The sequence below is a fragment of the Carassius carassius genome, chromosome 46 (genome assembly GCF_963082965.1).
Source record: "Carassius carassius chromosome 46, fCarCar2.1, whole genome shotgun sequence".
Taxonomy (NCBI): domain Eukaryota; kingdom Metazoa; phylum Chordata; class Actinopteri; order Cypriniformes; family Cyprinidae; genus Carassius; species Carassius carassius.
Window position 1 is genome coordinate 8509605 of NC_081800.1, and position 13418 is coordinate 8523022.

The 13418-nt window shown below is 36.5% G+C and overlaps 1 protein-coding gene and 1 long non-coding RNA gene across 9 annotated transcripts in view; one reads left to right on the forward strand and one right to left on the reverse strand.

The window, feature by feature from the left end:
• Positions 1–13418, forward strand: part of LOC132129769 (band 4.1-like protein 1) — a 57835-nt gene that overhangs the window by 24033 nt on the left and 20384 nt on the right. For all 8 annotated transcript variants that reach the window (XM_059541514.1, XM_059541515.1, XM_059541519.1 and 5 more), the window contains exons 2-6: positions 7386–7453; positions 7623–7787; positions 11106–11210; positions 13153–13195; positions 13281–13356. In XM_059541514.1, coding sequence (XP_059397497.1) covers positions 7403–7453; positions 7623–7787; positions 11106–11210; positions 13153–13195; positions 13281–13356 — 440 coding nt within the window. In that variant the 5' untranslated portion in view covers positions 7386–7402. The remainder of the gene's footprint in view (positions 1–7385; positions 7454–7622; positions 7788–11105; positions 11211–13152; positions 13196–13280; positions 13357–13418) is intronic.
• On the reverse strand, positions 7713–9796 carry LOC132129771 (uncharacterized). Its single transcript, XR_009428575.1, has 3 exons — positions 9689–9796; positions 8842–8923; positions 7713–8596 (listed from the first exon to the last, which is right to left on the reverse strand). It is a non-coding gene; the product is annotated as an uncharacterized LOC132129771 (long non-coding RNA).

The window sequence follows — 13418 nt, forward strand, 5'->3', positions numbered from 1 at the left end:
TCATCAACATATTCCTGAGTTGTTTGTTATGTTTACAGCTCAAGAAGGTTACTTTTCTGATAGCACCATGCAACTGATAAAAGTGTACGGCTTGTAACCGGTTAGATCAGGTTCACTTCTCCATATGTCCATATGGCCTGGGGCAGTGCCAGCTCTCTACTGCGGTCCCAGTGAGCATCATGGCTGAACTGGGAAATTTAGCCAATGAGACGACAGTCTTATTCCATAATTTCGGTGCTCAATAATCTCATGATCACTGCAGAGGTTTTTACTACATCTGAGCAAACACACATAAACACACACTCTAATTAACTGCTAATACGTATATGAGTCCAAGTCTACAGCATTACTGAGCCATTCTGATTATATCTGATCAAACTTGACCTCTGACTTGATTATAAACATATGTACAGCTTTAATTCCAAGTGCAACACGATAAAGCTGCTTGATCTCTGTGTGGGCATTTTTATTATCCATCATCGCCTGTATCAAATGCAGTTTTGATCATGGTGAGCGCTTTAGTCAGAGGAACCACTTCACTTGAAAGCTACTACACAAAGGTCAAAGTGTGCATCTAATCACTGCTGTTTATTAAGAGCATCAAGCAATTAATTATTTAACTTTTAATTTCAGAGTTGATGTTTTCAAAATGCAACTTGTTTTAATTGGTTGGTTCATCCCCAAAAATGAAAAATATCATCTTCATGTTATTCCAAACCTGTATTACATACTTTCTACGGTGAAACAGAGAAGAAGATGTTTAGCAGAAGGTTAACTCTGCTCTTTTCAACGCCATGAGAATGAAAAGGCAGGGTGCCAAGCATCATAATCAGTCCGTATGCAATATATTTCAAGAAGGCATACAAAAACTTCCCCTGCAGCTCTCAAATCTTATTTGGGTTCAACTGTGTAATAAATAAATATGCATATTAGAGGTGTAATGGTTCACAAAAATGACAGTTCTCTATGTACCACGGTCACGGTCCGGTATGTTTTTGATAGAGCAGGGGAAAAACATAAATTAGCTTCTCTTTTTCTTTCTAATTAAATAGTACTTTACTGAACAAACAGTAACACTTTACAATAAGGTTCCATTAGTTAATGATAGCTAATGTATTAATTCTTTTACAGATACGACCATATGATGTAAGTTGTGCGCTTAAAACAGCTTAGAACAGTTTACTCAAAATTCACAGTGCCTTAACTAAGTGCCTTAACCGTTAACAAGCTCATCTTTTGATTTTAACAATGCATTAGTAAATGTTGAAATTAACATGGACTAAGATGACTAAATGTTGTAGAAGTGTTATTTATGCTTAGTTCACGTGAACTAAAGCAGTTAACTAATGCTAACTAATGAACCTTATTGTAAAGTTACCAATATGATTATTTCGTTAAGTCTGTCAATATCATTGCAATCAACTGAAAAACACTCTTTGCAGTTCATGATTTTGTTGTAAATGGTTGGATGAATTTGGAGTGCTTCTGCTTTTGGATGCAAAATATTTTAGTAAAATGTTATATTTTAGTAAGATCTATTGTACATCATTCTATTGTGCTCCATGTTTGACATGTATGCACAAGCTGGTGCTGATTTCAAGTCACGTCTTTTAACAGAGATTCACTTTGCATGTTGCAAAATGGAAATACGTGAACTGCAATCTTTTACAGATACGACCATATGATGTAAGTTGTGCGCTTAAAACAGCTTAGAACAGTTTACTCAAAATTCATATTTTAACAAAAGGAATTGGAAACCATTTTTGAAAACAAGCATTATTGCAGTTCCATTTGGTGCCACTAGACATGCAGAAATTACACACATGTAAAATAAACAAATAAATAAATAAACAGATAAGCCTACAAACAAATAAGTAAGAAAATATTTTGGCTGGAGGGAAAGCCAGTTAAAACTGAAGGCTTATGGGTAAGTGCTTAAAATATAAGCATATGTTTAGTAAAAGAAAAGTCATACAGGTTTGGGGGGACATGAGGGTGAGACATGATGACAAAAAGAATGATGACAAAAGTTTGTTGTTTTTGGATTAACTGTTTTTGGATATAACTATTATATCTACTTTGTAACATGTCCCAACTTACGGTTTGGTAAAGTTATTGTTTATGCTAAGATAAAGGCTCTGACATTTTTCTGTACTGGATGAGAAAAGTGTAATATACAATGTTGTCAATTAGACACTTACAATCATTTATTTCAAAAGATGAGACAAATTATGTAAGCATCTTTAAACGTAAACAAATCTCCACTGCCATTACTCTGCCAAGTACTGACTAAATAATTTTCTGTACAATCTTGCAATACTTGTCAAAAAACATTTTAACATTTAACACAAATCTAAAATGCCATTGATCTTTACAACATCTGAAATCGTGCAAATTTGAACATGTTTAGCATCAACAAGGATATGAATAAAACCCCTTGAGGATAAACAACTAGACAGAAAAAAAAGAGAGAAGCAGAACCACCCCATGTTGAAATCCTTATTATCTCTCCCAGCCTGCTGATTAGGTGTGTATTGACCAGAACAGTCCGTCATGTATAATGATCAGGGGGTGAAACAGATGACATTAGAGAAACGAATCTCATGCATGCTGTTTCATTAACTGAGAGGCCCGATCTCTGACAAAGCAATGCATTTTATCTCGCCTTTTAATCCTTTTCTCATTACACTTCAGTGAAACTTGACTTTGTATTTGCTTGCCCATGTTTACAAGATCATGAATGAAGGATTGTCCATAAACCTACAGTACAATGACATGGCACGATTTTGTCCATATTCTGTTTAAGGTAACTGGATTTGCTCAAGTTTGCCAGGTTAGTGATACGGAAGGTTATGGTTAATTCGGTTCCAGATGTTAAGGAACACATACTTGGAAAAAGCATGATTGCCATTTCTTTATTGAACCGTGCTTATGATATTTCTGGCTTGATGTCATACCTTTTCCTTAGTAATGACACCAAAAGTAAACCCCATATTTGAATGAATGAATAAATGAGGCATTTATATGAGGCATTTTTTTTTCTCAGAATAATAGTAGTACAATCAGTATAATATGCTATATGATGAAGGTTAGGGGCATCAAATAATGGAAAGATCTTATTTTTTTTTGTTTTTGAAGCTCTTAGCTGGGGAAGTAAACTAAGTAGAATTGTATATTCTAAGTTATCTGTTAATATATATATATATATGTGTGTGTGTGTGTGTGTATATACACTGCTGTGCAATTATTTTGATGAGCTTTTCCACACCAGTCTACTAATGTGCTATTGGCAGTTTTATAAGAACTCGAAATCTTAAACGGCACATTAAAACAAAACAAACTGTGATTGTTTTCTTCTTATCTCAGTCAGACAGCCTATTCCTGTCTGAGTGGGCGGATTTTGGCCCAAAATTACCTGCAACTGAAACAGATGATAGTCAAAGTCCTGCTTCATAAAGGTTGCTTCAGGCCTTGTCCTGGGGTAAGGATAGTTTACTCTAAATTGAATGGTTTCTCATCATTTTATGTTGGACAACAACATAAGACCTCATTGACTTGCATTGTATAGGCGAAATCGTGATAGGCTTTTTGTGTGAACTTTACTTTAAGACTCAGATTTCTTATTAACCATTATTAATTATTTTTTTTTGATGATAGGGTTAGGTTATAGTTTGGAAAAGGTTAAAGTTAAATGACTTCCAGATGTTAAAGAACACATACTTGGAAAAAAGCACAATTGCCATTTCTTTAGGAAACTTACATTTATACATTTATCAGACGCTTTTATTCAAAGTGACTTAAAGTGCATTCAGACTATACTTTTTTTTTTATCAGTATGTGTGTTCCCTGGAAATTGAACACACAACCTTTTACACTACTAACGCAATGGTCTACCACAGAGCCACAGGAACTTTTATTATAATGTTAATAACTGAGTCTCATACCTTTGCCTTAAAGTACATCTTTATCTCAGAATAATGGTAGTTCAATCAGTATAATTTGCTAACCCCATTATCAAAAATGCTGCATATCACAATTGTGCTACATTCTTTGAACTGAAATATATAAAGATCTCAGATGGTGCTTTACAGTTAGTCGATTTTTCCCAGAACTCTTCCAGGTGTATGAACTCAAAAGAGACCTATTATAGTCAAGATGTGTCGGCATTTGCATAGCATTTGAGCCGAGGAGGATCAGATGCTCTCTGAATGTTAGGAACAAGGGACGGTGGGCCAGATGTTCTGCAATTCATCTTGTGCTCTTTCCAAGAGCCACAGTTTCCTGAATATTTATCTCTGGGAGTTTTTAATGCTCATATACATCCACACACTGTCATTTTCTGAAGTGCTTAGTTGTTGGTCTTTTTAATCTCCTCAGATATGTTTCTTGTAGTGCATATTGGCATGTGTGTGGTTTGAAACACGACAGCATTAAATCCCAATATAAGCAAAATGTTAATCTCGGCTTTTCAATACTACGGTTACTAATGCCAGATTATCCGTCATCTGTTTACAAGAAAGATGTAATTATACATAGGAATTAAAGTCTCAGTTATCAGGTAGCAATAATTTGGTTGGCATTTTTAAGCAAGTGTTCTCTCCTTGTCTCTTTGAACTGCACCTCTGTCTCCTCTCCACCTGTCTAGTATTTATTCAGAAGCTTCCCATATGTTAGAAGGGGAATACATGATCTTTTTCTTTTTAATGAATGCATCATCAGAATCAGAGAATCATTTTATACATTATTTTAAGTAAAGTGCAGACCTGTGGCAAGTGTAACAAATCTATGGCTTCTTTTGGTACAAGAAGCATATATATGTACCAAAAGTACAAATAAACTAGCAAAATTTTGGGTTGCAATCTAAAGAATGGATGTTAACATAGTAAAATGTGTTAAACAGAACCGAGACTGTTAAATTCTTATTACACTTCTGCGAAATTCTAATCTAAGTGAAAAAAGTTAAAATAACATGCCAGTCAATCATTTCGTCTGCTTATCTATCTAAGATTTGGAAAACGCTTTATCGGAGAAAATGCTTTAACCATGAAGTTTATTAGTATTCATAGGTTGAAATGATGATGTCCCTCTACTAGTATGTCTCAGTATTTTTGCAACAAAAAAGAAATCAATTCCTTTAGACTAAAAAAGGCTCACATTTCATCACATTAGCTCTGGGTGAATTGTGTCTATTATTATGTTCTCCATTTAATTTAGTTGGATTTCGTGCTAGTGTGTTTTGTTGTGTCATTTATTCATGGTGGTTTTCTTCAGGCTGTTGTGCTATGGACACAGTGAAATGTTATTTTTTTCTTTTTTAGCTTCGGCAAGGTAGACTGAGATTTCAGCAGAGATGGGCTTGTTTCATTAAAGGCAGTGTTGGTGAAGTTTATTTTATCTCGCAATTCTGAAATTCAGTCATAATCTGAATTGCGAGATAAAACATTGTAATTATAATTTTTAACAAAACAAGCTCCCATATGTCACTGCTACTCTGTGGTCATTTTGTGGTCATTTTCTTCATAACTTGAGTTTTAATGGCCCATTTGAAGGGACTTGACGAGTAAAGTTTTGTATTTTGTGTTAACCCATGTTTGTGGGTGGGGCGTATCAAAAAGGCTTTTCCCAGTATTTTTAAAATAGCTAATAGGCTTTATTTATATCATATGAATGTTACTTTACTAGCTGGCAGCAAATAGTTTTAGGAGGAGGGGCCTGCTTGTTCTAGAGAGCATTTGATTGGACAAAATTCTGTGCAGTGCAGGATGAGTCATCAATATTTTTTGTTAATTTTTCCAGATGTGAAAGACTACAAATTTTAAATTGTGTAATATGCTAAAAATGAATTTTATCAACGTTTAGGAGTTTTAGCATATAGATGGCTTTAAAGCCAACAGAAGATAGTCTTTCAGGGTTTATTATTTATATTTCAATATATGAAATCATATTTTTGATGCTGCATCTCCCGGTAGTGTCTATAAAACTGCCTATCAATAAACTCAAATGTGTTTTGCTCACATGGGCCGGTTGTTTAGATCTGACATGTGATGTTTCCCGATCCTGATCGTCTCCCCATCATTTCTTGTCCTCCGTTCTATGAATAAAATCATCAAGAAAGCTCAAACCCTCAAGACCGTAACAGTTCAGCTAAAATAATTAAAGCATTAAGTCCTCCATTACGGCAAAATGCAGAGCTTCAGTTAAAACCGGTCAATTGGTAAAAGAGAAAAGTCAGCGACCAGAGTTAAATGTATAGATTAGCCATTTAATGGACTGGCTGTTTGTCTTCTGACTGAATCACGTGTACATCTTTGGATAGTACTTAAAGAGAGAATGATGAACATTTGCATAGCCAAATGGGGAGGTTTGTTTGTTTGAACTGTGATGCTTATATTGAGTGATAGTTGGAGAATTTCTATGGGGGAGATATTTGGGGCTTTTAGTAGCACAGTGTGGTGCAAATGAATGAGATGGAAATGAAGGCAATTAGCATATTCACATTGGTATCAAACTGTCAGGCTGCGACACCTAAACACCATTAAACACCATTAAACACCGAAAAGTTTATTTGCTAAAAAAGGATTGCATATTTAGTCAGGTTTTACTTTTTTACTTTCGGTATCCATCTTTCTTACTTTAACAGAGATCACAAAGATTTCTATTCTGGAGAAAGAAAAATAGCTTAGTTAATAAATAAAATGCTTTCATTGTACTCATTTCATTAAGTGCTTCATTTTAAGATAGTAAATCTGTTTACACAAACTGTATCACAGCTTGTTGATTTATTAATACGAGATCATCACTAGCTAATTATGGTGCAGACACGTAATGTTTTCGTTGTTTCTCATGACCATGTGCCAATGAACACATTCCTTGGACTGTAATTCATCAAATGTCCTCTTCCAGGAGCTTCAGTAGCTTGAAGAAACAGTCAAACAGACTCTGTCCTGGTCATGACTATCTATGAAACATTTGCTCTGCAGATCACATAAACATGTCGCAGCACAGCTCTTTAGATAAACCAGCAGATGTGTTTGTTGGTTCTTCATCTATTGAATCATATTAAAGGTGTAGCCTGCAGTAGTTCACCTAAAAATTTAAATGTCAAATTATTTAATAACCTCATGTTGTTCCAAACCCGTGTGGCTTATTTTATGGAATGCAAAATATTTTTTAAGAATAAATAACTTGTCATTGCAATCAAATTGATTTAAGAGACTTGAAAGAAAGTAGCACTGTTGTGTTGCCAGCAGTCAAATATACAGCATTTATATGTTCATTAGACCTGTTAGGCCTATAAAGAAATTAATACAAAATGAATATGGTCGGGCAAGAGGAAAGTTTAATCTGTTTAACAAATTTGTTTTAATCTGTTTTTATTGCTTTAGGACTGCAAGTGATTGCTATGTCAGAGAAAAGTTCAGCCGCAAAGAATACAGCAGACGGAGGTTATACGGTAAGCCTAAGATCTATCATTTATTAAATATTATTCCTTATAATATGTTTGACTGTGCCATGCAACTTTATATCATTTGAAATTCAAGAAACATCTTTTCATTGCTTTTGAACAATTTACCATTTGAGACTATTTTTTTAAACGATACTCTTTGATCACATCTATTCAGGATCACGATTCAAAGATGTCGGATGAGCACAGAGACACGGATGACTCGTCGGAAAAAACGCCTAGTAGGATGTCCAGATCCCCTCAGAAATCCTCCAAAAGACCAAAGACTGCACCTGTGAAAGTCACACTGCTTGATGGATCTGCCTATGAGACTGGGGTGGAGGTACAGAAGTTGCTTGCGTGCGCTAAAACTAATTTGTGTTTTTCTGTAGAAACATGGTGCCAGATCTCTAGGGCTCCCAGCTATTTCACATACTGTTCTCCAGTAGTGCTGTATTCCACCCTCCATACACAACTGGATTAGCTGAGATTCTTCCAGTAGAGCCAGGCAGTTTAGCTGAAAAAAAAGAATATCCTGATTTTATATATTTGTTATTGTGTTCATTTTCAATCACAAGAAACGATCATTTGAATGCAAATTGGAAAGAAATTACTAGTTTTCAACACTGATGATAACAAGAAAAATTTCTTGCAGAAAATCAGCATATTAGATTGATTTCTGAAGGATCATGTGACACTGAAGACTGAAGTAATGATGCTGAAAATGCAGCTTTAACATCACAATAGCATAGATATTACAATAGTGTCAGTATGTCTAGAACAAAAATTACAGTGATGTTCTTGTGATCCCTGGACCTCACATTTCAGACCCTCATTGGAATTTCACAGCCCTGCTCTGCAGCTCCATGTTGCCTACTGCAGTGATTCTGGGAATTACCGCACATGAGATATGACTGCTAGTTTGGGCTGATGGGGTGGGGGGGTTTCATTGATAGGTGAAAAGCCCTCCCACACTAGTAGCTCTCCAGGGAATGCCACATACTGTTCTGAGATCAGTGCCATGTCTGCCTGTGTGCCCCAGGGGTCTGCTGGCTGATGGATTTCCTGGGAGTTTTCAGACATGACTGGGGTCTTATTCGTGGCTCTCTAGTAGCATCTCCCCTCCATTTGCCATTACTGATGCTGCAGCACCTACCGAGAGAAACGGACTGTTCATTCCAAAGGTCAAAGGCCGCCAATACTTCCAGTCTTCTACGCTTGGCTGAAGGGGGGGAGGATGGGAAATCTATAATGGTGACATGTTAGTGCTCCCATGGAGTAAATAATACTAGAGCCTTTCTGAGAAGATTATACCAGGCTTCTGTGTTATTCACCCTTGGCAAAATTTCACACCGATTAAAACAAACAAACAAACAAACCAAAAAACATTTACTCACCCTCAGCTTTGCTCTGGATAAGTTTCAAACGTGTATGACTTTATTTCCTCCACAGAACACAAAAGGAGGTACAATGTCCACTCTGCTCTTTTCCATACAAGAAAAAAAAAATGGATCAATACTACCAAACATCTAAAGGAAAAAAAAAAAAAAAAAAAAAAATACAGAGTAACAGTAGGCAGTATAACAAGTGGCTGATTTTGAAGGCTCACAATCGTGTTTGCAATCATGCTTTGTGAGCATGTGAACAATCAAATGCATTTATGCTTAAATGTCAAAATATTGGATCATAATGTCATTGTCTAGTACAGTTTTTATTAAAGGGGAAATCGGAAGCGCAAAAGAAACAGGGAGATGCACAATCTCTCTGTGAGCATTTCATGAATTATTTTATGTCACATCATCAATATTAAAAATCTTTGCACTCAGAAATCCCTAGATAAACACAGCAGAGAACCTCTCATTACAAGCTTTGCTGAAGGAAGCAAACTGTGAACGTACAGTACTGCCTAACATCACTAATGCCAACAAGTACAGTACTATTGTTTGTCAAAGCTCAGAGTACATTTTGCACCTGGGGATAAATAAAAAGTAAGGCCCTGAAGTGCATTGTATTTTGCTATAAAAAAAAAAAATTATGACATTTCCTTAACATAACAATATAATGCGCTGGTGTAATTGAAGGCCTCCCTGTCTAACTTAAGAAGCCTTTTTATGGTAGAACACCCACTCTCTCTTTTTCTCTCTATCTTAAAAAAAAAACCTTTTGCTTCAGTCATGAGAGGCCAGGGAACAACACACTCACACACACACACACATGCACAGTCTCACACACATAAAACCTCACCAATTCTGTTGCCATGGAAACAGCTGCGATGTATCCCTGTCGCCGCGGGAAACGGGCTCCCTGGGCGTCGAGTGCTCAGTGTTTCTGTAGAAAGGCAAAGCCAGAGCTGGTGTCTCAAGCGTGTTGCATATGCCACTCTGTTGTGCAGAATGACAGGGTGTGGTCAGAAAGACACACAGATGCTTAGCCACGACTGAAGATTTTATGAATATAGAATATGAGTTTTTGTAGAAACAGCATGTAAGTGTTCATTTCTTAAGTGTTTAATGTATCAAAGGATGATTTTCTTAGATTAATTATTTATCTTCATGACTATAACCTAAACATATTTATATATGTATTTATATATTTTTTTACGTACATATATTATCACCAAACTCTTTATAGAAAGTGGATATTGAAGTATAAATAGAATTATAACTTTATCTGCACATATAAATAAAAAATTTTATTAAATGTATGCATTTAGCAGACACTTTTATCCAAAGTGACTTACAGTACATTGCATTCAGGCCAACAATTTTCTCCTAACATGTGTTCCCTCGGATTCAAAACCCCAACGACTTACAGCTTAGGAAAATAAAAAATTCAGTATTTTTGAGCTTGATTAGTCCACAGGGTAAGCCACAGAAGGTCATTGCTGAAAGGGCTGGCTGTTCACAGAGTGCTGTATCAAAATACATTCATAGAAAGTTGACTGGAAGGAAAAAGTGTGGTAGGAAAGGGTGCATAAGCAACAGGGATGGCCACAGCCTTGGGAAGATTGTCAGGAAAAGCCGATTCAAGAACTTGGGAGAGCTTCACAAGGAGTGGACTGAAGCCGGATTCAGCACATCAAGAGTCACCACACTCAGACGTCTTCAGGAAAAAGGCTACAACTGTCACATTTCTAGAACCAAGCCACTCCTGAACCAGAAAAAAAACTTAAAATGCATCTCACCTGGGGTAAGGAGAAAAAGAACTGGACTGTTGCTCAGTGATCCAAAGTCCTCTTTTCAGATGAAAGTTAATTTAGCATTTCATTTGGAAATCAAGGTCTGGAGTCTGGAGGAAGACTGGAGAGGCACAGAAAGCTGAAACCAAACAGAACAGAAACAGAAACCAAACTGATAATTTACATTATAGCCTAAATATTAATGTCTTGCTTGTTTACAGCGTATTTGGGGACTCTCAGCCTCCAAAATGTTACAAATATTGTATTAATTGCAGTAAAATCTTAAAAACATCTTTGCTTTACATGAACTCGGGTATTCTAATTTACTCAAGGGTAATCAAGGATAATTTGTCCCATTGAAGAGACTTGAGACACTCCTGACTTTGATTAAAATTGGAAGGGGCAACATTTTCTACAATGAACACTAAATCAATCTCTTTTCTCTTGTGCTCTTTCTCTGTACTTGCTCATCTGTCTATACAGAAGCTGTGTAAAGGACAGGTGTTACTGGATATGGTGTGTGAACATCTCAACCTCTTGGAGAAGGACTACTTTGGCATAACTTTCAGTGACACGGAGAGCCAAAAGGTCAGAGTTCACCTCTTACATCCTCCCATCATACTATTTCACTTGTAACTTAACAATGCACATATTGGTGACATTTTTTTTTTTATTATTCCAGCTATGTGTAACTTTAGAACGTCTTCCACTGTCATGACGTTATGGTGCTTGCAAACTTGCATTTCTTAAGGCAGAAACTTCAAATAATGCTAGCAACATAATCATGAAAAACATCACGCTAGAAACATGCTAGCACCATGTTAAAACATGGCAAAATGGTAAAGCATATTAGCATGTTAACAACAACATATGTTAGAAACATGCTGGTAACTTGTTACATGTTAGCAGTGTGTAAAAACATGTAAAAACATGCTAGATACATGGTAACAAAATGTTTAAACATACTACAGTAGCAATGAGTTGAAACATGTTAGCAACATGTTAAAACATGCTATCATTGTGCTAAAACATGATATCAACCTGCTTCAACTATAGAAAAGTTTAGTTTACGAATGTAAAACTACTACTTAGCATTTTCGAACTTAAAGATTTTTAAACTACACTTCATAATTTCAAGCCAAAGTCTACAAATTTTAGTATCTAGATTTATTTTATCACAATCATAGAAACACAAGTGCATATGGCTTTACCGTTTACTGCACTTTGTTATTTGTCTAGCTGTTTACCTATAGAGCAAAAAAAATCAAGTCTCAATCATTCAAAGAAAACAGTTTACTTCCATGTTGCAGAATAAGGAGAACTTCTACTACCTCCCAAAGGTCCGGAACTTTTCGGGGGTGGGACTTGGGTGCTGAACATGCTAGCGCCCCCCTCCAGGACTGGGAGAAGCAGTGACATGCAGTCCTACATCACCAGACTATTTGCCTAATCTTCACAGTATTTTATGCCACAATGGAAACAGACACCAACAGGTCTGGGGAAAAAATGTTCCTAGGACAAATTGTTCCAGGTATTTGTGGTGGAAAAGCGGCTTAGGAAACAGGGGATGTTGCCCAGTACAAGTGATCTTATTTTAATAAGAGCATCCTTTTGTCTTTCATCTATTTCCCACTACCACAACCTCTCTATATAAAAATACACATAAATGAGTTGAGATAATAGGGCTCTGAGTCCTTGTGACTGGGACTGTTGGGGTAGGGTTTGATTGATGGAAATGCTCTGAGGAACTTCCCAGTCCGAGTTTAGCCATATGGACCCTGCCTGCACCACCTCAGCTGTTCCAGTCTAGTTCCACTTATCTCTTTTTCCCAGCTGAGGCTCTTGTGCCTGCTGCTATGATCAGCGGGATTGTTCCCGGGTCAACAAATCGGATCAAACTGCAGTTTGAAAGGTAAATGATTTCCATTTGAAAACCACATGATTCAAGCATGGGAAGTGAGACCTGAGGAGAGCACAAGGTTTGTTAGAGACACTTGTAAAGAAAGTAATGGATCCAGAAACAGAAATGAGCCATTTTTCAAATCTAATTGAGAAGATTAATATTAAAGTATGAAGACATCTACAGGCAGGGTGGACAGATAAAAATAACCAGGCTTTAAGTGGAAATATCTTGGGTTTGACTTGTCTGTACAGCAAAGGAAAATTCAACCCTGCTTCTACTTGTATCAGTGTTAATTTTTTACATGTATCAGTGTTCATTTATGAATACTGGTACTGTAAGATGTGAATGAGACAGTGCTTTTCATCTTCTCTGGACTGAGTTGAGCTGGCATTAAACGTTTTCGTGTGTCCCCAGGCTTTGGGTGACCTTACTGGAGTGCGGTCTGCCAGAGATGACATTTATCTACTCTTTTAGTGCTCCTGTGGCTGCAGAATATTAATGCACTGACCATTTTACAGAATATGTATGAGGTGATTTCTCCTTCTGTGGAGAAGACGGTGCTGAAACTGCGGCATTTGCTTATCAATGTGCCCTGCCTGATAGAGGAATTTTTGTTCTCTCTTTCAGAACTGGCTGGATCCTTCAAAAGAAATCAAGAAACAAATCCGCAGTAAGTGTAGAAAAATAAGATACTTCGACTTGGTAACCTTGGTTGCTGGAATATGATGAAAGTGGGTATGTCTGATTCTTTTTAGTGGGTCCGTGGCATTTCTCCTTTGCTGTCAAATTCTACCCTCCAGATCCGTCTCAGCTGATTGAAGACATCACACGGTGAGTGTGTCGTTCAAATATCTTAAAGCTGAAATGCATAATTTCTGTGCAAAAATAAAGTT